We start from the raw sequence: 27,342 nt of genomic DNA, 5'->3' as shown, positions 1-27,342 counted from the left end.
GAGCATAATCCTTTCCAGCTCCATCCATGTTGCGGCAAATGGTATTAGTTTATCTTTTTTGATTGCTGATTAGTATTCCATTGTGTATGTATGCCACATCTTCTTGATCCAGTCATATATATTTTGATAGCAGTTTCAGGTGTTCAAATGATAACCTAGTAAACTTTCCTCATTAGTTGACTGGCTCAACCAGAATACTTGGATTTAATATGATCATCTTTTTGTTCTAAATGGGGCTGTTCTAGTTGAAATCAGAAGTGAGAATGATTCGTGAATAGTGACAAAAGTTTCTAATTTAAACCACTAACTTTGTAGTTTACTGTTATCAGTGATTTAAAAGTTTAAGTCATAGTGTTGCTTCCACTGGCTGCATGCACTAATAGTGGCCAGTCTTATTTCCTTTTATTTGTTGCATAGTCAAAATGGTGGCAGAAGTCACTGTTTTTTTATTATAGTATGTGATGATTTGTGCAATATTAGTATTTCAAATTAAAAACATACAAATGGAAAAATTAGTGTTAGAGTATATAACATTTGAATGAAATGTTAATGGAGACATTTTAACATAGCTCTTTGTCTTTATTTTAAAGAATTCAGAAGGAACTTGCAGAGATTACATTGGACCCTCCTCCCAACTGTAGGTAAGTACTTATGGATTTTTATTTACTTGGATCTTTTGTAGAAGGTGTATTTAAACTCTTCATCTGGTGTGTATCTGTTGTTGTAGTCTGGTTAATTAACAAAAACATCTTTGTGGCTTGGAGTTGAAAGGCTGTGGAAGATGGTGGTTTTGGTTGTCTCTCTGCAGAAGTGGAATTTTCAGCAGTATGTTTGCAGTGGGAGAGTAGTGTTGATAAAAATAGAGTAATACAATAACAAGATAATGAAATTATAGGATAACAAGTACAATTATCTTTCAGTGGAAGAGGTGTTGAGGCCTTAAGTTATTTCTTTAATGATAGAATAGTAGTGTGGCCAACATATTTGCTATTTGATAATTACTCAGTTGTTATCTTGTTGGAAATTGATTTTTAAAAGTGCTCTAACATTAAACAGTGTTTCTTCATGGTTTCAATTATTGCTTATTGGTTGTGACTAAGTAAGAATGGTGATTGGAGGCATGATGTTAAATTTAAAACACCCTCCAGCATGACCACATGTCCTTAATTTTCTGATCAGAGTTTACTGTCAGGAAGTAAAAGTGCTTGCATGGAGGTGATTAATGATACATAGATACGTAGAGGAAAAGGGAAAAAAACAACCTTTTACCTTATACTGTTTCTTGGATCTATTGCTGTAGTGGGAAGATGCCTGTTTGACTATTTTAAGACATTTCTGTTTTGATACGAGGTCATTGTTGGAACCAGGCCAGGCCAACGTAGAGTTTTTGTAATTTAAATTGGTTGTCTTATGGAACTTTAAATTGGTTGTCTTATGGAACGTGAGAAGCCAGATCAAGAGAAAATGTTGGGGGCTTCCCCTGGTGGTGCAACAGTTGAGAGCTGGATTGCGAGGCTGCTCACAGCCGCTGCAGCGCCAGTTCAATCCCCGGCCACTGGCGAGGGTCCCATAAAAGAAAATGTTGGTGTATTAGAATTTGTTTGGTATTGTTTCTGATTTTACTGCTCTTATTTTTATGTGAAACAAAGATAACTATAGATATTGCTTAAAGTAAAACATTTGCATTGGTTATATTGATAGTTGGCTAATAACTATTTTGTATAGGAAAAATTCTAGTAAGGCTTATGTTCATTCAAATATAATGTGGAGCTTCACATGAGAGTCACATATAACATATAAACTTGCAATAATAACATTCAAAGAATGTTTCACACAAATGGAACAGATATTTCTTTGCTAGGTAAAACTGTTTAAAAGTAAGACTTTTAGTCACACTTAAGGCTGTTTTACCTCAGAGGTGTTTCAGATGACATATCATTGTTTAGATTTGGTGGCCAGTTCATGTAAATGGATTGATTTGTGTAAAAACTCCAATTTGAACTAGATCTGTAATTCCTTGTTTTATAGTATTTGTTTTAATGGTCTGAATGTTTTTTTAAATATCTCATCACGTTTATTATTTTGGTAACTTTTTTACAAACATCTGAATTGGTAAGTGTGTGAACTTGACTTATACTCTTCTGGCATTTGGCTTCTGCATTGCCATGACTTTGATTCCTTTCATCGACCCCAAAATAGTTGATTGTGCTGGATCAGGAAGAGATAAAGATCATGTTCGCCTTCATGTACATGGTGCTTCTGTTTAGCAAGCAAAGGAATCTCTGTGCCTTGGCTTACTGGGAAATGGTGATTTAGATTTAGATTTTACTTGGTATACTGAATACTTAATGTAAGTGTTCAGTGTGAGTGTTAAATGGATACTGTGGTCTTTGGATTGCTTGGTGTGAAATATTTGATTGTTTTATAGTAAGGTTGTTCATCTGTATTTCAGTTGATTTATACACTTAACTATCATCAGAAAAGAAGTTAGGGATAATTTTAGTTTGCCTAATTTTTTTGGCACAGAGTTCACAGTGCTTTTGTGGTCGACTTTTAGAAGTTCCATGCTGCCTTCATGTGTGTCTTAATGACTATAATGAATTGATTTATAGCAACATAGTAAATAAAGTTATCTGTTTATTAGAAGGAGTCAAAAGAGTTCTATTCCCTTTGTGTATTACCCTTTCTGGCACATGTGTCTCTCAAAACTCTGCATTTTGATTATTCAGGAGTTGTTAACTCACTGTCCCTGGTAACCAGAGATTATGTGTGAGGAAAGATCTGTGGGTTTACCAGTTTAGGCAACCAGAGTGGATTTTATCTATTGGTTGTCTGGGTGGGGGTGGGAGAGTGTCACATTCCACTAAATGTATGGTTTATCCTTATTTTCTGGAATCTTAACAAACTGGTACAGCCAAGTTCTATGTGTTTTTCCGGTTAGAGATGGCACTTCTAGATTTTGGTGCATCTCTTATATGATGTCCAATTAAGCAACGTTTGAATCATATTAAAGGAAGTAGAATACTGCAAGTCTGTCATTTGAGCATGTTGGGGGATATAAAGTCTCTCTGAATTAAATCATTCAGAGTAGATGGATATGTTTAAGACTGTTTTAGAGGAAACTACAGTAATTGTTTAATTTTTTTCAGGTTTTGAATAAGCCTAAATTATATTTGAATATATTTGAATACACTTTAAATTATATTTAGTTTTTTTAATACTAGGTCACAAGAGTTAATGTTTAAAAACAAAACTTTACAATAAATACAAGAAAAAAGTTTCTGTTCATAAAATCACAGGGTATATGAAGGCCATAGGCACAGAAAATTATACATAATTTGAGTGAAATTTGGTTATATAGAGTATTTCCTAAAAACAGTAGAATATATTTTGCTTGGCCACTGCTCAATGATTAGCAGAACTGACCCATGCCTTTTGCAAGGGCTGTATCCTTAGGCCTTTGCAGATACATGAATGTTTTTATGCTGCCAGCTGAGTTGCAGGTGCTGGACTGTTGGCTATAATTGCTCACAACCTTTAGTGTCTTGCACAGCCAGCTTAGCTAGGTGGAGTGGGTAAAATTCATGCTATATCCTTAATATGTGAACTTCTGGCCCATATAAATGACTCTGTTGTGATTTTCAGGATTCTTCACAGTTGTCAAAAGCACAGATCTTAAGTCTTTGAATGTACTAGTGCATTCTTTTAAGTCTTTGAATGTGCTAGTGGGAAACTGTCAGCTAACTAGAAAAATCTTCTGATTGAAGTTAAGATTTCTGTCATGCAAAGGACAGTTTGTTCCTCTCTATTGCAGAGAAACTAAGCTCAAGTTCTATTATGATCTGATACGACCCAAGTTTGTTTATTACTTTTATAAGCATGGAATGACAGAATTTATTACTGCTTTTTGATAGCAGAATCTATGGTAAAAGGATTCATTTGAATTTTATTCTTGATCTAGTAATTTAGTGAGTAAAAAGGAGGAAATATTTAGAAAAAGGTGTAGATCAGTTATACTAACAGTTTTCACTTTTTGTGCTATGTTATTTCAGTGATCTCCTTAGTGAACCTGAACTCTGTTTTGCTTTAGGAAATTCAAAGAGCTTTATTGAGATGTAATTTAAAGTGTAAAATTAAGTAGCTTTTGGCATATTCTCTAAGTTGTGTTAACTCTCACAGTCTACAGTTTGATCACTCCCGAAAAGATTCACTGCACACTTTTTAGCGGTCAACCCTTTTCCATTTCCTCCCATCTCTCCTTCTCCCCACCCCTAGGCAGCCTGCTGTCTGTCTCTAGATTTACTTCTTCTGGACCTTTCACATAAATGGAATAATGCAATATGTTGTTTTTTGTGACTGGCTTCTTTCACAAAGCATGTTTTCAAGGTTCATCCATGTTGTGGTGTGCATCAGTACAGTATTTCTTTTTGTCGCTGAATAACATTTAACTTCATGGATATACTATATTTTATTTATCCATTTAATAGTTGATGGATATTTAGCTTATCTTCACATTTTGACTATTATGAATAATGTTGCTGGAAACATTTACGCACAGCTTTCTTCATGTGGACATTTGTTGTCATTTCTCCTGGGTATATACCTAGAGTAGAATTGCTGAGTCATATCAAAACTATATTTAACATCTTGGGGATCTGCCAGACTTTTCTGAAGTAACTGAGTCATTTTGCCTTTCTACGAGTAGTGTGAGTTTGTTTTTTCACAGACTTGGTAATACTTGTTACTATCTTTTTTTCTGATGCTAGTAGGTGTAAAGTGGTATCTTACTGTGTGTTTGGTTTTTTTTTTTTAAAGATTTATTTATTTATACAAGCACTGGGTACAGTCAGAAGCGCGGGAGGGTGAGAGAATTCACCAGAGCCAGAGCGGGGAGCAGAGCAGGCAGAAGGACCGAAGTACACTGCTGAGGGGAGCAGCGGGCGGCAGGAGAGGTGTGAGCGCCATGTGGGACCCTCCTCCAGTTGCTGGGGAGCAGCCGGGGATCGAACCAGCGCTGCAGAGGCTGCGGGCAGCTTCACAGCCCAGCACTCAACCGCTGTGCCACCGGGGAGGCCCTCTTACTGTGTTTTTGATTTGCTTTGCCCTGATGGTGATGGATGGCCATCTCTTTATATGCTTGCTGGCCATTTTGATATCTTTGGAGATACATCTGTTCAAGTCCTTTCCCATTTTAATACTGACTTGTTTTTATGGTTGAGTTGTAAGTGTCCTTTATTGTAGAAATAAATCAGATATATGATTTGCAAATGTTTTCTTATGTTCTGTGGTTTTTCACTTTCTGATAGTGACTTTTTAAGCACAAAATTTTTAAATTTTAATGATGCCCATTTATCATCTTTTGTTACTTGTGGGTTTGATGTCACATTCAAGAAACCATTGCCTATACTCAAAGACAACAAAGATTAACACTCGTCATTTTTTTCTAAGAGTTTTTTAGTTTTAGCTTTGCTATTTTGGTCTCTGATTTATTTAGTATATTGATTGGGATTTGTTGTGGATACCTAGTTCATTATCTCAGGACTACTTACTTAGAAGACCATTTTCCCCTTTATTTGTTTGTTTTTTTAAGATCTATTTATTTATGCATAAAAGAACTGGGGTACAGGCCAGAGGTGTGTGAGTGGGGGGTGTGTGTGAGAGGATTCACCAGAGACAGAGTGGGGAACAGAACAGGCAAACTGAAATACACTGCTGAGGGGAGCAGCAGGTGAGGCAGGAGAGGTCTGCTGCACCATGTGGGGGGTTAGGGGGATCGAACTCATGCTGCAGAGGTTGGGGATAGCTTCACAGTGTTGTGTTTAACCCCTGTGCCCCCATTTTCCTCTTTGAATTGTCTTGACATCCTTGTGAAATCATGATCACAATGTGAAGTTTTAAATTTGAATTCAGGATTTTGTTTCATTGATCTTCGTGTCTCTTTATGCCAGTGCATACAGTATTGATTATTGTCACTTTGTGTAGTGAGTTTTGAATCAGAAAGTATTAAGTTTTCTAACTGTTTTACCTTTTGTTGTCTTAACCCATTAGTGAAGGCATTCCTAGTATAGAAAGAGGTGGTGAATGGACATAAAGCTAATCACTGTCTCACTTTATTGTTGAAAAGAGCTATTTATTTATTATTTTTTAAAGATTTATTCATGCATACAAGAATTGGGGTACAAGCCAGATGTGCAGGAGGGTGAGAGTATTCACCAGAGACAGAGTAGGGAACAGAACAGGCAGACTGGCTGAAATACACTGCTGAGGGAAGCAGCGGGCGAGACAGGAGAGGTCTGCGGTGCCACCTGAGATTCTCACTGGCCGGCTGGTATCGAACCTGCACTGCAGAGGGTGTGGACAGCTTCACAGCACTGCACTCAACTGCCTGCGCCACCAGGGGAGGCCCAGAGAAGAGCTGTTTAATAGAGGAAAATGTATTTTTTAGATCATAGTAGCTGGTAGTATGTAGGGAATAGTGTAGGAGTTAACACTTTTCCAAGTGATCTCATTGAACAGGAAGGCATTGAGATAAGAAATTAGGGACAGTGTGTGAGCTCTAAAAAGAGCCATCAATGCAAAAATTTAATTGTCACCAATTATTTTTCTTTTCTCTTCATTATAGTAATTAGCATTTTGTAACATTTCAAAATTTTTCATATATGACATTCTTCATTTCATCTACTCTGTGAGATGACTGTGGCTAAGCAATTTGCTCATTGTTGTACAAGTACAAGTAGTTGATTTGGATTTGAATTCTGGCTTTCTGATTTTTGTTCTTTTTCCACATGTGTGACCAGATAAATACATTAAAAATTACATATGTGTCTACCTATTCATGGTTTAGTTAGGATTTTTTAAAAAAGGAACAAAATCAACAATGCAAAGCAGTCCCAGATATCATTTGTACTATGTTTGATTTGTATTTCTGAATTCCACGAGGCAGTATTTAGCTGGAACATTTGAAAAGCAATTTTTTGAGTGCAGTGATTTCTACCACACTTCCTGTGTATGTGTGTTTGTGTGGATATATGTGTTAGTGTTTATACTGGCACTTGTCCAGGTAAAGGATTTCTTTACATTTGACAGTTCTTAACTTGTTTTTTTCAAATGTCTGCACTTTTAATGCCAAATTGACTTTCTCCTGCTACTCAGACGGATTCTAGCTTATATTCCCCTACAGTGCATGTTAGTTTTTATTGAGGACTTAGTATTAGATCTGTGCTTCTCCAAAGGTAGGGCTACAAAAAGATACCCAGGTGTAAAGATCTGATTACACCTAGTTGGGATAGATGACTGGACTCTTAGAGAACCAAGACTAGGAGAATGATGGTACTGTTGGCAGATACTACCAATATCAGCCTTCTGTGAACCTTTGGTTACCTGGAAGGTAATATCCTTACTTGTTCTTCAATTTTAGTAATTAACTTTATTTTGTGCAGAAAGTTCAGTTTTAGTTGTATTTTATGTTCTTACTCCTGCTTTCCCATTTTATAGCTGCCCCTTCATTTGTACTTTTATACTACATATATTTTTTGAAGCCACCATAGTGTTTATTTCTTAATTGATACCTTCTTTCAGTGGCTTTAAAGATGAATGCCTTTGTTACTGCCAGGAGTATATGTATGGTTTTCTTTTTGCCTTTACCTTGAAGCTTTCTATTGGGGCACAACTAACAAAGAACCTTGAAGGACTGCTACTTCATGTGGAGAACTTTGGATGTAATTGTTTGCTATCTTGTACCTTTACTTCAGAATTGTATTTGGGAGAACTATCTCCATAGACTTACCAGAAAAATTCCTTTCTTGTTTGCTTCAAAATGTTATTTTTTAAGTCTGCCTTTAACCATAGTTTTAAAAATGTTTGTCATAATAAAAGAAAATGTGAATGATAGAGTTCAGTGCCAGTTACTTGTGGTCTTTGATATTTTACTACATCTTTTCTATTTTTTGCTGCTTTAGTAACAGCATAAGAATGTGTTTGGGAAAAGCATAGTCAGTGATTACACTGGGATTATACTTTATAATACGAGCAGATATTGTATCATTTATATTAGATTGCCTAGTTTTATAACTAGTTATTATTTCAGATTTATTGCCTAAGCACTTTAGATAGAAAGTGTCATATTACTCTCTAACATGTAATATTTCAATTCCCATAGCTGTTTTAATATTAAAGATATCCTGAAAACTGTACTTTTTAGTACACCCAAAACATTTCTTTAAAGTGGCTATTGTAATTATCAACTTAAATATTTTTTTATCAGCTGTTACTGCAAATGACCAAACTTTATTTTGAAGTATATTTTATTTTGAAAAAGGAAATTTTAATGTTTACATTTGTGGTGTTTTCACTATATTTTTACAGTACATTTAGAACTGTTCATTTAGAATATTTTGGTTTAGGGACTTACTGGGGTGTTTTTATGTTATCTAAGTCAATATTGGGTGCCTTTAGTCTAAAATATATACTAAAATATACATTTATGACAAAGCCATACACTAAAATTCATTTTTTGATCCATTGAAGGTAGGCTCATTCACTCGCCACGCTTGCCACTCTCACCTGCATGGAAGATGAGGTCTGGTGGTAATTTGAAACTACCAAAAGACGAGACAGCCCTCATGCCCTCATACTGGAGCCAGGGTTTCTGCCTTGGCATCTGCTGTTTCCTTCAGTTAAAATCCAGCAATGTCCTCTCCTATACTTCACTGCTGACAGTTGTGATGCTTCCTATTACAACTAGTTTACTTGGTTTACCTGCTTGGGTGAGAGCTCTTTGTTTAATGTCTATATTTCAGATCTTACCATGCAGTTTTATTCAGTTTTATTCACTTATGAGTGAATAAATGCAATTAAATATACTAGGGTGTTAATGCCTGTTGAATGCATCCAGTATTTGAGGCAGTATGCCAAGTGCTTCATTAGCATCATCTCATTTAATTTTCATACCTATCCTTGAGGTAGATAGTAGTTTTAGACAGTACTTTACTAGTGGGAAGGCAGTCTTAGATTAAGTAATTTGTTCAAGATCACACAGCAATTAAGTGGCAGAACTAGCACTTCAACCTTGGTGTTTCGGCTTGAGAGCCCACGTGTTTTGAGAGTTTGCTGTGCTGTCTTCCATTTGTGAAATAGATTTAGTGAACTTTGTTATGATAAAAGTATTCTATATCTGTGTTATCTAGTACAGTTGGTACTAGCCTTATGTGAATATTTTGTACTTGAAAGGTGGCTAATCCAACTTTGTATGTATTAAGTAAAATGAGCCTCTAATTTTACTTAATAATTTAAATTTGGATAGCTATATGTGACTAGTAACTACTACTATATCACACAGTACGGATCTATAAAATAAAAACTTCTGTTAAGTATTTGTCTCCCTGCTGCTTTCCTACCAACTATCATTGTATTTTAAGAGTCAGAGACTCTTTTAAGTATTATTTTTTTAAAAGATTTATTTATTTATTTATACAAGCACTGGGTACAGTCAGAAGAAGGGAGGGTGAGAGAATTCACCAGAGCTAGAGTGGGGAGCAGAACAGGCAGAGTGATGAAATACACTGCTGAGGGGAGCAGCGGACGCAGCAGGAGAGATCTGTCGTGCCATGTGGGACCCTCACCGGCAGGCCTGGGATCAAGCCGGCACTGCAGAGGCGCAGGCAGCTTCGCAGCCCAGCACTCAACCGCTGAGCCATCAGGAGAGGCCCCTCTTTTGAGTATTATTATCTTTTAGCGTGTCACACACACTGCCTTACATGTGGAAGGCCCTTAATTAAGTAAAAGACCTTTATAAGGATTACTATTACAAAGTATTGGTTTAACATTTATTTCTAACTTATTACCAAAATGAAAATGATATTGCAAATTATAATTTATAGTAGACCCATTGGACAGTGAAACTGGAAACCTTATGGTCTGGCATTCTCTCTACCCCAGAGACAAAACAGCACTTTCTCAAGAATGTACAGTTTAATGACAAACCCAGGACTAGCATTCAGTCCTGATAGTTAAGTATCTTTCATATTTATCTTTAAGGTTAATTATCTTTCTTAATTCATTGATACTATGAATTTTATATACACTTAGAGAATTAGATAAGAGGTAATACAAACAAGGAAAATTAGGAATTCTTATCCATGATCATGGAATACATTTGAAAGGAATTGGAGATTTTTATCTGAAGTAATAAAGCTATATAATAATAGCAGTGAAAAAATGGGCCTACCCCGTGGTGCAGTGGTTGAGCGCTGGGCTGCGAAGCTGCCCGCAACCTCTGCAGTGCCAGTTCGATCCCCGGCTGCAGGCGAGGGTCCCACATGGCGCGCAGACCTCTCCTGCCTCGCCTGCTGCTCCCCTCAGCAGTTTATTTCATCATTCTGCCTGTTCTGCTCCCTACTCTGGCTCTGGTGAATTCTCTCACCCTCCTGTGCTTCTGACTGTACCTAGTGCTTGTATAAATAAATAAATCTTAAAAAAAAATAGTAAAACACAGCTATTTTTACTGTTTTCATAACTGTAAAATGGAGAGATTAATCTTATTCTTTGTGATTGCAGGGAGTAGAACTAGCACTGTTGTGGTAAGTTAGAAAGAAACTATTTTCTTCTTGATAAAAATGCTTCATCTTTAGTCAGAGCTATCCAGAGAAATAATGGGTGACTTCAGAAGGTAATACGTGCCCCCTCTCTAGAGAAATTAAAAATGAATCTGCTTATTTCAGAAAGATTTTCAGGTGTCAGATTTAAGTTAGTACTTGTGTGGTATTTCCAGTTCCTGGACCTGAGACTAAAGAAGTGTGTGTGTGTGTGTGTGTGTGTGTGTGCATTTTTTCAATCAGTTTTGTTCCTTCACCCATGGGTTGTGACTTATTATTCCTGTCTTTGCCTCTTGAAGCCTGTAATGGGTAACTTACAATAGTTTATTGATTTCACTATTTACAGCGGCCTGTCTGTTATCAGTTTCATATCTGAATTGGTAAATGAGGCTTTTATTTCTTCCTTTAATCATAACTTTTAAGTTTCTAAGAAAAGGATGATATATGGAGAATATGAAGGAATATGAGAGTTACAAAATAATACCCATCAGCTCAGTAGGTCCCAGGTTATTATTATTAAATGTTGTTTCATAAACTTCACTTACCTTACATAGTCAAGAAGTGAAAATATTACTGTTAATCAAATGTTAGCATTAATTGACTTAATCATCTAATGCAAATCTTTTGAATATTCATTTTATCAGTGCATTTATCAAACTATTAAACAAACTAGGATACTCATGGTTTCTTATACCTTTCTTTACTCCTAGGAAAAAATATGCATTCTTAAAAATTGAGTAAATATTAACGAAGAAAAATTGTGGTTTATATGGGATGTGTTTTTTCTTTTTAAGATTTATTTATGTATGCATACAAGAGTTGGGGTACAGGCCAGAGGTGTGGGGAGTGAGAGGATTCACCAGAGACAGAGTGGGGAACAGAACAGGCAGATTGACTGAAGTAAACTGCTGAGGGGAGCAGCGGGCAAGCCAGGAGAGGTCTGTTGCACCATGTAGGTTACTCCCTGGCTTGCCGGGGATTGAACTCATGCTGCAGAGGCTGCGGACAGCTTCATAGGTTGCATCTTCACCCCTTGTGCCACTAGGGAGACCCTGGGTTGTATTTTTTCTAACATAAATGTTCCACGAGTCAAAAGATTTTAGGATTAAGAGAATTCAGTTTCAAAAATTACAAATGAATGTACTAAAAAAACCCGCTAGTGCTCTTTACATATACTATGGACTTCCAGTTTCATTTACTTTTCCTAATTAAGAGACATTTATTTTAAAAATTTTGTTCAAGTTACCAAAAGATGACTGTCATATCTCTAAGCTAGGGTCCGTGAAGGGGTGGGTGAAGTGATGCATTGCATTGATGTCAAATCCTTTAAAAAATTTTAGAGTTCATGCAGTACATATTTTTGTTTTGGATGATTTCTTAATACATCAAAACAAAACCTTGCACATTTTGCTCTAAGTTGTGTGACTATCAGACACTTCTGATACTATCCAAAAGCATTTCCTTATAAGTTAGCTATGCCTAGAGAAGTAAAATGGACCCTAACAACATCAAATGTAGCCTACAATATTTATTTTAATTTTAATTTTCCAAATTAATGGAAAATCAGTATTACTACATATTATAAAGTGCAAACACAGTATTAAAACCCACAAAAAGTGATCAGATGGCATTCTGAATATATTGTAATGGACAAAGTGTTTTAACTAGTAAATTCAGGGTAACCTCTTCAAATATGTAAATATAGGTGTTACAAACCATTTAAAAAGTATCAAATTTATCATGTGGTCATTATATAAAATTGATTCTCCTTCAAGTTATATGTGGGCTACATGTGTCCAACTTTCAAGTGGAATAAAGCTCAAAATGTGCATTAGTAAGTGTATTAGTGAGTTGTTTGCTGACAGAATCTTTTTACAGATAGCATTATCTGTGGTTTCTTATGCCATCATTCTTTGTACTTGAAATACTCTGTTTCCTATTTGCTCTCAATTTAAGAAGTGAGGTGTTCTCACACCATACACAAAAATCAACTCAAAATGGATTAAAGAACTAGACATAAGACCTGAAACCATAAAATATATAGAAGGAAATATAGGCGAAACACTACGTGATTTGCACATCAAAGACATCTTTACAGACACATCACCCAAAGCAGTGATAGTGAAGGCAAAGATAAACAGCTGGGACTACATCAAATTAAAGAGCTTTTGCACAGCAAAAGAGACAATAACAAAAACAAAGAGAAACCCCACCAACTGGGAGAACATTTTTGCACCCAACACTAATGATAAAGGACTGATCACAAAAATCTGCAAAGAGCTGATGAGACTCAACAACAACAAAGAAAATAATCCAGTCAAAAAATGGGCAGAAGAGCTTAAAAGAAACTTCTCTGAAGAGGAAATGCAAATGGCCAACAGGCATATGAAAAAATGTTCAACATCACTTGTCATCAGGGAAATGCAAATCAAAACTACCATGAGATACCATCTTACACCAGTGAGAATGGCACATATTAAAAAAACTAGCAACAACAAATGTTGGCGAGGGTGTGGAGAAAAAGGAACTCTTCTGCACTGTTGGTGGGAGTGCAAACTGGTCCAACCACTGTGGAAAGCTGTGTGGAGATTTCTGGACCTACTAAACATAGAGCTTCCATATGACCCAGCAATTCCACTCCTAGGTATTTACCCAAAGGACACAGAAACATCAATTCCAAAGAACACCTGCACCCCTATGTTTATAGCAGCACTGTTTACAATAGCTAAGCTTTGGAAACAACCCAAATGCCCAAAAATAGATGACTGGATCAAGAAGATGTGGTACATATATACCATGGAATATTACTCAGCATTCAAAAAAGATAAACACATGCAATTTGCAGCAACATGGATGGCGCTGGAAGGGATCATGCTCAGCGAAATAAGCCAAAAAGAAAAAGAAAAATACCGGATGGTCTCACTCATAGCAGGAATCTAGAAAACTTAAATAAGGGACCAGGAAAATGAATAACTATAAGATAGTGAAAATCAAAATCAACAAAAAACTATGAACCAGAGACACTTTTAGGGGGGCGGGAGGGGAGGGATTGGGGTCAGAATGGGGGGGCTGCAATTGTATGGGGAATATAACAATAAAATTTATTTAAAAAAAAAAAATAAAAAAAATAAAAAAAAAAAAAAAAAAAAAAAGGAAGTGAGGTGTTTTGGACTGATCAAATTGGGTATAGCTTTAATCCAGCTGGCGACTCCTGACTATAGATTTTGTCTATGGCAAATTTTGTTGAGCAGATGTGCAAGGTAATCAGGGATGCACGTTTCAAGGAACTCATGTATGTTCAGTTGGATGTATACACGTAAATGCACCGTGTGACCTTTACCTCTTCCATGGTTAGACCCATAAGCCGGGACCCAACTGGGAAGTTTTCTTTGATCATCATAGTAGAGACTGTATTTGAGTAACCTACTTTTCCAGGTAAAAGATCAGGCATTCTTAAATTGATATTTATGTGCTTATAACACTAACTTTATAAGTTAGACATAGTCAAGGATTGTTGGTATTGATGCTCCATGGTCTATTGGAGAGAGGTTTGGGAAGTAGAGGGTGTAAAGGCTTATGTTAGGTAGGGTAAGGTAGAGCAAAAACTGATTTTGCGACATTATTAAGAGGTAAGAATTTGTCACAGGGATAGGAATCGCTTACATGTTTGACAAAACAGCTGGTCAGGGATTAGTAGGAAAGCGGTGAATAGGCTCAAAATGGTATTGGGGCTTGGAAAATGACAAAATAAAAAACCATTCATAAATAAGAATGTGTAAGGTGCTGGTGTGTTCAGAAAATAACTATTACTAGGTTATGTGAATAATAAAATAAGCTGGGTAGGGTTTATTTTGAGATTAATATTCATTTAACATTAAGCAAATATTTTCTGAGAGCCTATTATGTGATTAGCACTGTGCTGGATACTGGGAATGCAATTATAGAGAAGACAAAAGGCATTTCCAGCCTTTGTAAAACTTATATTTCAGCTGTGTAGACAGACTGGGACTTGTATTAAAAACAAACAAAGCAAAACTGCCTTATGGGGAGGGAGAAGTAAACAGACATAATAATTGTTGAAGAAAACAAACAAGGATGTGTTTTAAAGTGGGGATCTACTTTAAATTTGGTTGTAAAAAGACTTTTTAAAGGAGGTGACATCTAAACTGAGAACTTAATGACAGAAAGGTGCAGGCTATGTAAGGAGGACCCTCAGCATAGCAGGCTGCATGTGTTGAGAATCTAAAGTAGATACACATGCTGGTGTTCAAAAAGAAGTCTGGTGTTGCTGGACTGCAGGGGGGTAGGAGTGGACAGAAGAATGCTGTGTTACAGGATTGTAAAATGGGACTGGGACCTAATCCAGGAGGTTTGGACTTTTATGGAGGGGCATAAGAGAGAGAGTGGTGTTCTGCATTCGAATGTTAGCAATGGAGACAGAAAGAATGTATTTTAAGGTATATATTTAGAAGGAGAGTTGACAGGACTCGCTGATTGATAGGTGGCATAGTAGGGGTCAGGTTTGAGTCCGTTTAGGAGATGGTGGTGCCTCATTTGAAATGGGGGAAGATTTGAGAGAGGGGAGAGAAGTAGATTTGGTGAACAAGATCAAAAGTTGTTTTGGATATGTCAATTTTAAAATGTCTATGAGAAGTCCAAATGGAAATATCAAATAGGCAGTTCCACTTAAATTTCAAGCTCAATGGAGAGCTGAGAAATACCATTTCAAAGTTGTCATCATAAAGGTATTTAAATCCACAGGAACTGATGAATTTATGTATGGAAGGGGGAGAGAGAAAAGGAAGACCACCCAAGACAAAGCCCACGGAAACCATAGCATTTAGAGATGGATAAAGGAGATGGAGCCAGCTAGAGGCAGGAGGACTTTGCATCTAGAGAGTGAAAAGAAAAACCTGGAAAGAATTTTTCATGAGTCAAGAAGAAGGACAGTACCCATTTCTTACTGAGTGGACCTAAAATGATCAAGAATGAAATTTTCAAGTGATTGAAAGTGTGTAGATTGTAATTATTCTCCTCACCAAGAAAGTAATAAGTTAGTAAAAACTAGTTGCCTTGAGATTTCAAGAATGATTTCTTTTGTAATTTTCTAAAAGTATCCATACCACTTATTCAGTTACACTCTATAATTGGCCTTAAGAAGGGAGACTTTCTTTTTGGGAAGCAGGGTTCTGCCTATCTGGATGTTGTCAGGTCAGTGGCTAGGGCCAACTTAATTAGGAATACTTGAGAACTCACATCCATGCTATGACTGTGAACTGAACACACTTGGATGTGCATGTGTCATTTTTTATTATCTTTCTCTTGTAGTGTATTTCTTGCTAGAGAAGTTATTGCAGGTAGCATGTCAGTTTATATATGTCTAGTTCCCATCTCTTTAAACACCAAATTAAGTGTAGGCAACACTCTTCATTTTTGCCACTGAGAAAGAGCTGTCAAGAATGTTATATCTGGAGAACAGCAGCGGCTGCTCTTAAAAGTAGGGTTGGCTTAAGTGTGCTTTCAAAGGTTTCCCATGGATTTGTGGACTGCCTGACTTTCTCCATCATCAGTCCTGCTTGTATCCTATTCATGCGGAGGCCAAATAGAAGTGTCAGTGTTGGAAAGCCTTCCCCATACATGGGCACACGAGCATTGCCTTTTCTCCATTTCTTCTGCTTGAACTTCAAGGATAGCTCAAATGTCACCTCTTCTAATTTTCTTTGCTCTCTGCACCTATAGCACCTGCTTTGAGTTAGAGAGGCAGTGTTGTACAGTGGTTTCTTATAGAGAGACTGCCTAGATTTATATATATGTAGCTGTTCATAAATATTTACATTTACAAATAATATGTAAATATATAACCTATATAACTTCTCTGTGCCTCAGTTTCCATACAGGTAAGGTCATATGGGTTTGTGTGAGGATTATGTGATCTAGTATATGTAAAGCACTGGAGAACAGTGTCAGGAACAATTATTTCTATATTTACTGACATAATATTCATGAAACCTAATGAATTTTCTAATCATTTTCCTTTTATTAACATTAGTCCAGCTGATGAGACTTCCACAGATAGACTAAGATGAAAAAACTATTATTGTTGTTGATGCAGTTATTATTTATAAGCATCGCATGCACTTGCCTTCATTTGTTTTGAGAATGGTAAAGGCTTATAGCATTTATTATTCATTGTCTTCTGAATATGGTCATGGCATGTAATCGGCACTCAGCTCTCTATGCATTTATTAAGAAGGTAGAACAGGAATGTTTTTCTCTAAAAAATTAAGTAAATACATAAATATCTTATCTGCTTGGTTGACAATATCTTTTGATAAAGTTTTCTCATGTTAGTCTATATGTTGAAGTCTCATCAGCTGGGCTAATGTTAGTAAACAGAAGATGATTAGAAAATTCACTAGGTTTCATGAATATTATGTCACTATATAAATTAATGTATAAATCAGTAGCTTTTGTGTTTACAAAACTCATTTATTGGGCTTGGTGTTTGTTATCAGCTAGAATATCTTTTTACCTTAAATTGTAATCTCTAGTTTTTTAAAAAATATATATATTGAATTTATATGCTGTGTGAAGTACGTTGCTTCATTCTCACATGAATTGTCTTAGGTTTATGCTTTGTAGCAGGGTCTACCACCAATAGTTATTTAAAAGAATAATAGTTTTTGAAGGATGTAAACTGCTACTTAAGCTAAAAATAAATTCTGTACAATGCAATTATAAAGTCTTAATGCATTTATTATTTCTTCATAACAAGAGATAAGTTTTGTTTTAATGTCTCATGCAAGTTGCTGGGGGCAGGGAGGGTTTTTTTTTTAAGATTAAAAAATTTTTCCCATGATTTCCAACCTTTTTTCATGATGCAGTTGACAGCCATGCATTTATTCTGTATTCGTGAGTAGCTTAGCATTTCAATCAATTCATGTATACACAGCTCAGTGCTGTGGGGACATGGAGTAAGTGTGAAATCTGACCTCTTGACTTTAGGAGCTTGTAATTTTAATTGTTGCAAAGAAGGCTGACTCACTTTCCAAAATACGAAAATGAGAGGACATTATTCAAAGGAAATGAGTTGTAAGTACTAAGATAATTCATCTAGTAGTCTTGTTCATTTATATATATTCTCCAAAAACCTACTGAGCACCTTCTCATTGGAGTTCCAAACTCTGAATTTTAGTCCAAGATCTGCTACTGAGATATTGAACCAGTCTCAATTTTACTGAATTTACTCCACTAACCTCATATGGTAATAGAAGGATCAAATATGATAATTTATATGAAAGCTCCCAGGACACTAAGACATTGTGCAGATATAAACAGATATGTAAAGTTAAATTATTAGAGGCAAACCATTACATGGTAGCATTCAAGAAACAAAAACAGTGCGTTCTGGAATAGTTAAAGGGGTCTGAAAAGGAACTGTAAGGATGGGGGGATTTCCCCCTTAAAATATTACAGAGAAAAGGCTTGTTTTTAATAGTATACAAGATTAATGAAATAATTGGGGAAAGATGACATTTTTCAGGAAAAGGAAAACAAAAAAGTCCATGGTGTATTTTTTTTGGAAGATGAAGTGTTCTCCATCAGGTAATTTGTTCAATAATTGAACTGTAACTCTTCAGGTTTCCCAATTTTTGTATCTTATCTAAGATAAGATGTCTTCCTAAACAAGTCTTTCCTTTCCCTCCCCTCTGAAATTATGTACTGACTTTTAATATTTTCTTGTAGTTTAGGACCTCATTCTGAACTGAAGTTATGATACTGTAATGCAGTGATTAATCATACCACTCTGCTATATTATTGAGGTACATAGAGCTTTTTCCTTATGCCTTTAAATTGAGATGTAGTCCATGTGCCATAAAATTTAGCCATTTAAAGTATGTAATTCAGTAGTTTTCACTGCATTCACAAAGTTGTGCAACCATCACCACTTCCAGAACACTCTCATTCGCCAAAAGAAACCCCATACTTATGAAGCATTCTCCTTTACCACTAGCCCCAGGACTGCTGGTTGACTCTCTGTCTTGATGGATTTGTATATTTGGACATTTCATACATATGGAGTCATTCAAGTTGTGACCATTTGTGTACTGCTGCTTTCACTTAGCATGATGAAAATACTCAATTTCATAGTAAAAAATGGTAATCAAATAAATTGGATGGAGGTGGAGGGCAGGGTTTGAGATTCCACAAAAGACGACAGGTGAAATAAAAGGGGAAGGGATGAGATCAGAAGAAATTCAGACTAAGCAAACACTGACACTCTATAAGCATGGTGTTAAGTTATTGGATGATAAAGAACAACAGGTTCTTCAACGAAAGGTATGCTGATAATTTCTCTTTTCATTGATGGTAATTGAATGTTGAGTAGAAAGATAAATTTTATCTTCTTAATGTATAGAATTGCAGAATAAGCACTTTGTAAAGGACTTGGACTACAAATTATTGTTCATAATCAGTTTTTGGCTATTACAAGCTTAACTTTTATTCCTCCTTTAAAGTAAAATTCCCACTTCTCAGTTTATATTTCTTGAGATATGTAGGGCTCCTGCTTCATTATAGCAAGCTTGTCCTGGGTTATTTTTTTTATTTATTATAGAGCAACCAATTGAATTTTTGAAGTACTACTGACTGGGCATTTTAGTAATTTCCCTTTGTATCTTATTGTTTAATATTTAAGGTTAGTCTGAATGGCTAAACATTCACATTTTATTGACTGGTAACTTCCATTTTTAATTTATTCCATTGACAGTCTTGCCTTTCACTTGTTTATCTAAGTTTTAATTCTTCAGTTTAGTCATTCTTATAGGACTTGTTTTAATTTTCATTTTATTTAGGAGCTATACTAATGCCTTAGCAGGTTTTAAAACTTAAAAAAAAATCTTAGTAGGTAAATTGCTAAATTCGGTAATATTCGATATATGAAAGTGTGTAGCTTCACAGCAGTAAACTTGCATTAGCTGTTAGTTCTCAATTCCAGTTTTATCATGTTATAGTTATTTTGTGTCTGTGGTGTACAATAGCACTATTTATAATGCCATTATGGTTCTTCAGAATTTACTATGTCTGCATGGAAAGATACAGATGGAATATGACAGACTCTTTTGGCAGTTTCACCTCCAAGCATTATATGTTGCTTGAAGCATGAGCTGAGTCATCTGTATTTTTTTTTAATATTTATTTATTTATTTTTATTTATACAAGCACTGGGTACAGTCAGAAGCGCGGGAGGGTGAGAGAATTCACCAGAGCCAGAGCGGGGAGCAGAACAGGCTGAAGGACCGAAGTACACTGCTGAGGGGAGCAGCGGGTGGCAGGAGAGGTCTGCGCGCCAGGTGGGACCCTCCTCTGGTGGCCAGGGAGCAGCCGGGGATTGAACTGGCACTGCAGAGGCCGCGGGAGCTTCGCAACCAAGTGCTCAACCGCTGCGCCAGCGGGGAGGCCCTGAGTCATCTGTATTATTGAGCTGTGCTTATTAAAGCTTTTTGGATACCCTTAGTGTTTTCTCTGTTAGCAACTAACGCTTGGATAAAATTATCATTCTTTTAGAGTATATTAGTATTAAGTGATTTTTTTTTTGCAGTTTTGTGACTATTAATGATGGAACATTACATAGATGTACTAAAGGAGATTAATAATGGTGAACATACATTACATTGATTAGTGAACATTAATAATTAAGGTTTAACTTTATTGTTTTATTTTTATTTAGTTGTCTATGAAATAAACCCCGTCATTGAAAATTTACCCTTTATGTCTAACTGCCTACTCAACACTTCATTTTAATATTTAATAGACATCTGAAAAGTAACAAGTCTAAAAACTACTCCGTTTCTCTTCCCAAGTCTGCTTCACCCATTGTCTTTTTCATTTCAGTTAGTAATCACAAATCCATCTTTCCTGTTAGTAATAAAACTTTGATGACTTCTTGATTACTTCTTTCCACTCTGCATCTGTTCTGTCAGCAAATACTTTTACCCCTGTCTTCAAAATATAACTAGAGTCTGATTAAATTTCTTTTTTCCCCCTATATTATCCTGGTCCAACCACCTCAGTTCTTGTTTGAATTAATTGCCACAGCTTCCCAATAGGTCCTCCTGCTTTTGTTCTTTCTTTTCTGTGTCTATTTGTCCTATGACAGAAGAAACCACTTAAAATGAAAGTCAGGTTATATTACATCCATTATAGTGACCTATGAAACAGTAAGTGATCCAGGTCCTTCTTTATCTCTCTGACCTCACCTCATTTTCCCTTGATTACTCCGCTCCTTCTACATTGACCTCTTAAAATGTACCAGCCATGCTTCCACCTCAGGTTCCCTGCATTCTCTGTTTGGATTGCTCCTTTCAATAGCTGTATGACTGACTCCCCACTTAAGTCCTTCCTCAGATCTCACCTCAGTGAGCCTACCTTTCTACTCTGTCATCCTGTGCCCAGTCTTTTTACTCTGTTTCTTTTCACAGGACTAAACACCAAAATATATGTAATTTATTTATTATGTGTATTGTCTGTGCTCTGCTATTAGAAAGTTAGTATTGTAAAGACTTGGATAATATGTGTCAATAATTTATGCTTTATTGACAACAGGGCGTTATTAGCACCCTAGAAGCCTCTCATTCCCCCTTCCACTCATAATTCTCCCTGAATAAGATGGTACTTAAAACTGTTTTTGTTATTTTTAATATGAATGGATATCATTCTCATGCACATTAAGGGCCACTATAGAGTGGTAGTCTGTGTCTGTGTAGTAGAGCTTGGTTCCAGTGAGCTACAGCAGCAACTTCCATTTATTTATTTTTAAAGATTTATTTATTTATTTATACATACATACAAGCACTGGGTATAGTCAGAAGCACGGGAGGATGAGAGAATTCACCAGAGCCAGAGCAGGGAGCAGAACAGGCAGACTGACAAAGTACACTGCTGAGGGGAGCAGCGGGGGGCAGGAGAGGTCTGCGCACCATGTGGGACCCTCCCCCGGCAGCCAGGGATTGAACTGACGCTGCAGAGGCTGCGGGCAGCTTCACAACCCAGCGCTCAACCGCTGCGCCACCAGGGAGGCCCCGGAACTTCCTTTTAACTTTTGTTTTCCGGTACAGCCAGAATGTACATTGTGTATTTACTAAGAAAAGAGTATTTGTTAAGTTTATAGAAACGTTTTAAATTGTATCTATAATCTTTGCTTCTTACTGCTACTAATGTCACAGGGATAATAGCCTTCAACATTTTACTGGAATCTTTTTATGATTTGGGTGATGATTACTTTATTCTGTTGATAATGTAGAATACTTACTTTGCAGGTGAATAGTAAGGTTAATTATCATTTTTTAAAAGTAAAACAATACATTTGTCTAACTCATCTTTCTGCTGAGAAAAACTGTATTATTACTGTTGAGGTGGTATTAGGTTAATAAATTGGTTGTTAAAAGCAGTTAAAATCCTCAAATTTCTTATAACTTGTCACAACTACTTTGCTTGAAAATAATTATCACTGCATAGAAATATAAAGAAAATCAATTAACTATTGAAGTTTAAACAAAGAAAACCTTCAAAGGACATTATCCTAATGGGACTTTTTGGTGAACCAACTTCTTCATCTGCACTAAATCTAGTAATAATAACAGTAATGATAATATCATTTGTTGAGCTTTTAGTTAGTATATATCAAATCCACACGTTATATGCTCCCAACAGTTTAATGGTAGGTATTACAGTTTCATTTTTCAGAATGTTTGTTCAGTAACTGAGCTTCACTTTTTCTATCAGAGCTCAAATTTTGGATTGTTTACCCTTTGTTTTGTCTCCTGTCTTCCCCTTTGTTCCTGATTTTTATTTTGTATTTGATATTTTGAACCCTTTCTTAACAAGCATGTATACTCATTTTGAAGTGATGGTTTTATTTAAGAAAATAACTTATTAAATGTTAAAAATAATAGTGTTTTATGGCTTAGCCAAGAATATTCTACCATTAGCAAAGACAATCATTTTGGCAAGTTTGCAGCTTTTTTTCAAGCGTTGGGTAAGCTAATTGAGTTTACAAGTTTATGGAACTTCAAAAATTCAAAATCACTTGTCTCCCACAGTAGACCATTTCATGGTCTTGAATGAAAATTTTACCAAATCATTTTTGTCAGAATACGTAAGTATAGTAGGACGCAGAAGATTTCATTCTATTAAATGCCAATTTAGAAATTATCTTACCTTTTATATGAACAATTTGAAGCATCAATATTTTTCTTTAACTTGCATATTCATCTTCTTTTTTAAAAAAAGATTTATTTATTTATGCATGTAAGATCTGGAGTACAGGTCAGAGGTGTCGGGGGTGAGCAGATTTACCCGCTCACAGGAACAGGCAGATTGACTGAAATACACTGCTGAGGGGAGCAGTGGGTGAGTCAGGTGAGTCTGCTGCGCCATGTTGGTAGCTCCCTGGCCAGCCTGGGGATCAAACTCATGCTTCAGTGGCTGTGGACATCCTCATAGGCTGCATCTTCCCTTGCACCACCAGGGACACCCCATATTTATTCATTTTCACTTGATATTTTAGTTATCCTTGCATATCCTGCCTATCAACAACATAGGCTTGATTTTTCCCTCCAACTATACAGGTGTTTTTTTTTTTTTTAAACTTTACCACTTTTCATCTCTTCCTATTGTATCTAGTAAGGTGGATCTTATAGGTGAAAAGTATATCCTGATTTTTCTATGAAAAAGGAAAGTAAATTACTAAGTGAGAAAAATTTTGAAAAGCTTAGGCTTGGTTTCTTCATTTATTTTCAAATATACTTAGTAGAAAATTTTAAGATGAATATGTCCTGTGCAGAAATTTTAACCAAGAAATACAAAAAGATCTTTAGAAATTATATTTTCACCATATGGTGACAAATTTATATTTGCATATATTATTTGTATATAAAGATAGATTAGTGTCTAACTTTGTGGAAATTCTATTTTCCAAAATACATTCTTTCCTTATAACACATTATGTGTTTCTTTCTACAGTCAACTTTTCAGCATTAGTGTTCATTAGCCTCCTTAATGAAGATTTTTATAGTCAGAGTGGAAGAGGGCCAACTTTTTATTGTTAGTGCAGCAGCATAATTAACTCTACAAGGTTTGTTTATTATAGCTGAATACTAGAACAATGCTTCAAAGAAGAAAACACACAGAGAAGATTAGTAAATAACATGGCAATGTGTTAGGCTGGCCAATTGTAGTAATGCCTTCATTGGGTGGTTCTTGAATTTGTAAGCACATGCTTACATTTTTCAGATAATAGAACTAAATTGTCTAATTTTAATTGCCTTTTCTATTGCACTATTGCAGTATTGCAAGAAAACAATGGAAATTTTGCATGGAGAAATGATTGTTTTGAAGAAGTGTCATGTGTATTTTGGTTGTAAAAAACAAATAGATGTTAGAAAAGTAATGAAAATTCACTCTAAGGTATATTTTTTTATTTATAATTTTGCTCACTCCTAAAGAAAAATGATCCATTATAATGATAAGTAGAATAAAAATTAGCAATAGGGTCAATATATGCAGAGCGTGTAGGGCTTTGTTCATTTTGCATTTTTCTGGCAAAGTCCTGATTTCAGATATTCTTTTTACTTTTTTATGTAAATACATCTATAAATGAGAACACCCTTTGAGCCTATGATTTAGTAAATGTGGTTAGCTAGTATTTTAGACATTGTGAGAATACACCAAAAAATGAGGAAATAGTGAAAGAAATCGAGATTACAGTTCATTTACATAAAAATGAAGGATCATAAATGAAAAAAAGCTCAGGATTTATTGTCTAGTAACAAGAGGATACAAAATTAATAGATTGTGTAGTATCAAGAGGATACATAATTGATTAATAGATTATCCATTGTTACAACATTGTTCTAAAGAAGATAAAAAGGAAATACAGTTTTCACATGTAATAGACATTATGCTGAATATTGTCATGTTCTCTACTTTTTAATCTTTACAACATCTGTTCCAGGTAGGTGTCATCACCCTCATCTTATAGTTGGGGAGACTGAACCCCCATTGAAGGTCACAGAAGGCCAAAATTTAAATTCTAAGTTTAAATTCCATTTTCTTTCTAATAAATCATAATAAGTGACTTGAACCCCTCAAAGGTTATACTTTTCTTCAAACTTGACTGAATTGGTATAGAATATTGGATATTTGTACTTAAATGCTACAACTAACCTTATCAAAAGATGAGGCTTTATTTGATTCTTAAATATACCAATTTAGGTTAGGGACTTGATATTCATAATAATAGCATAAGTAATTGAAGTCATCAGAGTAATCAAGTAATTTTGTTTAGTAATGATATAAGAATAGCATTTTAAACTTTTAAAGGGCACTTGGATATCTTTAATCTTAGCACCTTGAACCTTTTATTAGAGTTACCAATAATTGGTTTAGTTCCCCCCTGACCTTTTTAAAGTGAGGGAAAAACTGGCCTTTTTGAGTTCAGGAACTGTCTTTTTGTATTTACATATAAACAGCTTTCATTTCCCTCCCATATTTGGGCAATTACTAATAGTTGAATGAATAAATAAAATGGTATCTTTCAAAAGGAGGTACAAGAAACTTCAGGTGAATATGTACTCACAAGTTTTTTAAAATAGACAATGAAATATTTTGAGTAGAGACAGCTACATAGCAATCATATGAAAATGAAACATTTTATTAAAATCTTACTTTCTTTAAAAAACCACAGTGGTATATGCACCTTCTCCAAAAATTATACAGTGTGCTTCTATCTTAACCTAAAGTAAAAACATTGATTCTTGGAGAATTGCATAATGTTGATACTTGACCTGTGACAGACCCAGTCTTACTCTGTTGACTCTTCACCATTCTAGGTGGGTCCATAGACACTGATCTAGGAGCTTCATATATGTTAACTGATTTATTTCTTACCAACACTTTTGAAAGTAAGGACTGTTGTCACAGTCTTATCAACAAGATGCTTGAACATCACAAGGTTTGGTTGCATGGCTCCACTGACATAGGGATTTTTTTCTACTTGTGGGTTTCACATTCACAGATTCAGCCAACCTTGACTTCAATGTTGGTTGCTTGAAAATGAGGATGCAAACTTCTTTCAGGCTGCTTCCTTCCCACAGAGGGCCAATTAAGTTATATCTGGATATGTATCTGTTAGAGAAACCTCTAACCCCTGAGTTGTTCAAGGGTCAGCTGTAGAAAGTCACATAGCTACTAAGTAGATGAGTAAGGATGCAGATTCAGACTGGCTCCCTTTCCTATTCTCTTAACCTGTCTTCTGTGTTGATTCTTCACTCTGTTACAATATTGTGTCATATGTAAAGACTTCAAGTGCTCACGCCAGCCCATTAAATGATTGCTTTGAAGATTTGGAAACTGGACTTGGAGACTCAAGTGAAAATTTTCTGATTTTGTATCAATGGCTGTTATGAGTATGAGTTTGGCATGTGGAATAACTTCATTTCTAACTTTTTTAAATCACATTTAGATCATTAGAAAGCTAGTTAGCCCTGTATTTTAATATTATTCCCTCATTTTATCAACCTTTATCAGATGCACTTACATGGAAAATATTTTAGCAATTTCTATAAAACTGTGTTGGATATGTTGTCTCTTATGATGCTCAGTGTTTCCTTTGTAAGAATTCACATGACATATTCTTCAAGTATTTCGTTTCAGAGGAAAATTACCATATGATCTGGCACACTCCTTGTATCAGCCGTTGAGAATAATTTAACTCATTTTGTTTTCTATTTGCTTTGACAGCAAGGAACTAGGAGTTATGTTTCATTTTAATTACAGAAACTTTATGCTTTTGATACGGGTAGTTACTTGTCTAGATCTCTGTGTCAGTATAACAGCATCAGGGAGTTCATGAGCCTTTCTGAAGGGAATTGGTACAATTGTGTATACTTGGGAATCTGGGGGCATGTCTTTGGCTTTTGTCAAGTATTTAGTTACTCCTCCCCCAAACATAAAGATTCCTTGTTCTCTGGGTTTGCTGTTATTTTATATTTTAATGATATAATTGTAGAAACTGTTTCTTTTGCATAAAGTTGATAATCTTTTTGGCAGTCCTTCAGACTGTAAACCGTACTTTTACATTTAATTCATTTTCCTATTTCTCAGTTTTGTCAGGAAGTTGAAAAGCATCCTCTCTGTAATTTTAAGAACATTCAGTCTTGGAAACTTAAAAAAGTAGTTATCTTCATGCAAACTGTGTATTTACTACATTTATTTTCTTGCAAAGGAATTTTTTCTATTAAATATATTACCTTAAAAGGTAATAGAAATTAAATGATTGACTCATATTTAGAATTAGCATGTTCAAACATGAAAATCTACAGATGAAAAAAGTATTACTGTATGTTTTCCTTTGTTTTGTCAGTAATCAGAAAAAAATACAAAGTTCAATTCCATCTTTTTTTTTTTTTTTTTATAGAGGCATGTTTTTATTTATTTATTTATTTGTTTGTGTTTATACATGCACCGGGTACAGTCAGAAGCGTGGGAGGGTGAGAGAATTCACCAGAGCCAGAGCGGGGAGCAGAGCAGGCAGAAGGACCGAAGTACACTGCTGAGGGGAGCAGCGGGCTGCAGGAGAGGTCTGCGCGCCATGTGGGACCCTCGTCCAGTGGCCGGGGAGCAGCCGGGGATCGAACTGGCGCCGCAGAGGCTGCGGGCAGCTTCGCAACCCAGCGCTCAACTGCTGCGC

General features: G+C 35.6%; 1 protein-coding gene across 1 annotated transcript in view; it reads left to right on the top strand.

The window, feature by feature from the left end:
- The window catches only part of UBE2E1 (ubiquitin conjugating enzyme E2 E1), a gene marked incomplete at both ends in the record, with an annotated part of 521,622 nt that overhangs the window by 12,584 nt on the left and 481,696 nt on the right, over positions 1 to 27,342 (top strand). The window contains one exon of the mRNA XM_084246429.1: positions 591 to 641. Within this exon, the coding sequence (XP_084102555.1) occupies positions 591 to 641 (51 nt within the window). The remainder of the gene's footprint in view (positions 1 to 590; positions 642 to 27,342) is intronic.

This window comes from Talpa europaea, assembly GCF_964194135.1.
Source record: "Talpa europaea genome assembly, chromosome: 11".
NCBI classification, from domain to species: Eukaryota; Metazoa; Chordata; class Mammalia; order Eulipotyphla; family Talpidae; genus Talpa; species Talpa europaea.
Note: the sequence above shows the minus strand (reverse complement) of the source record. Positions and strands in the feature narration are given on the sequence as shown.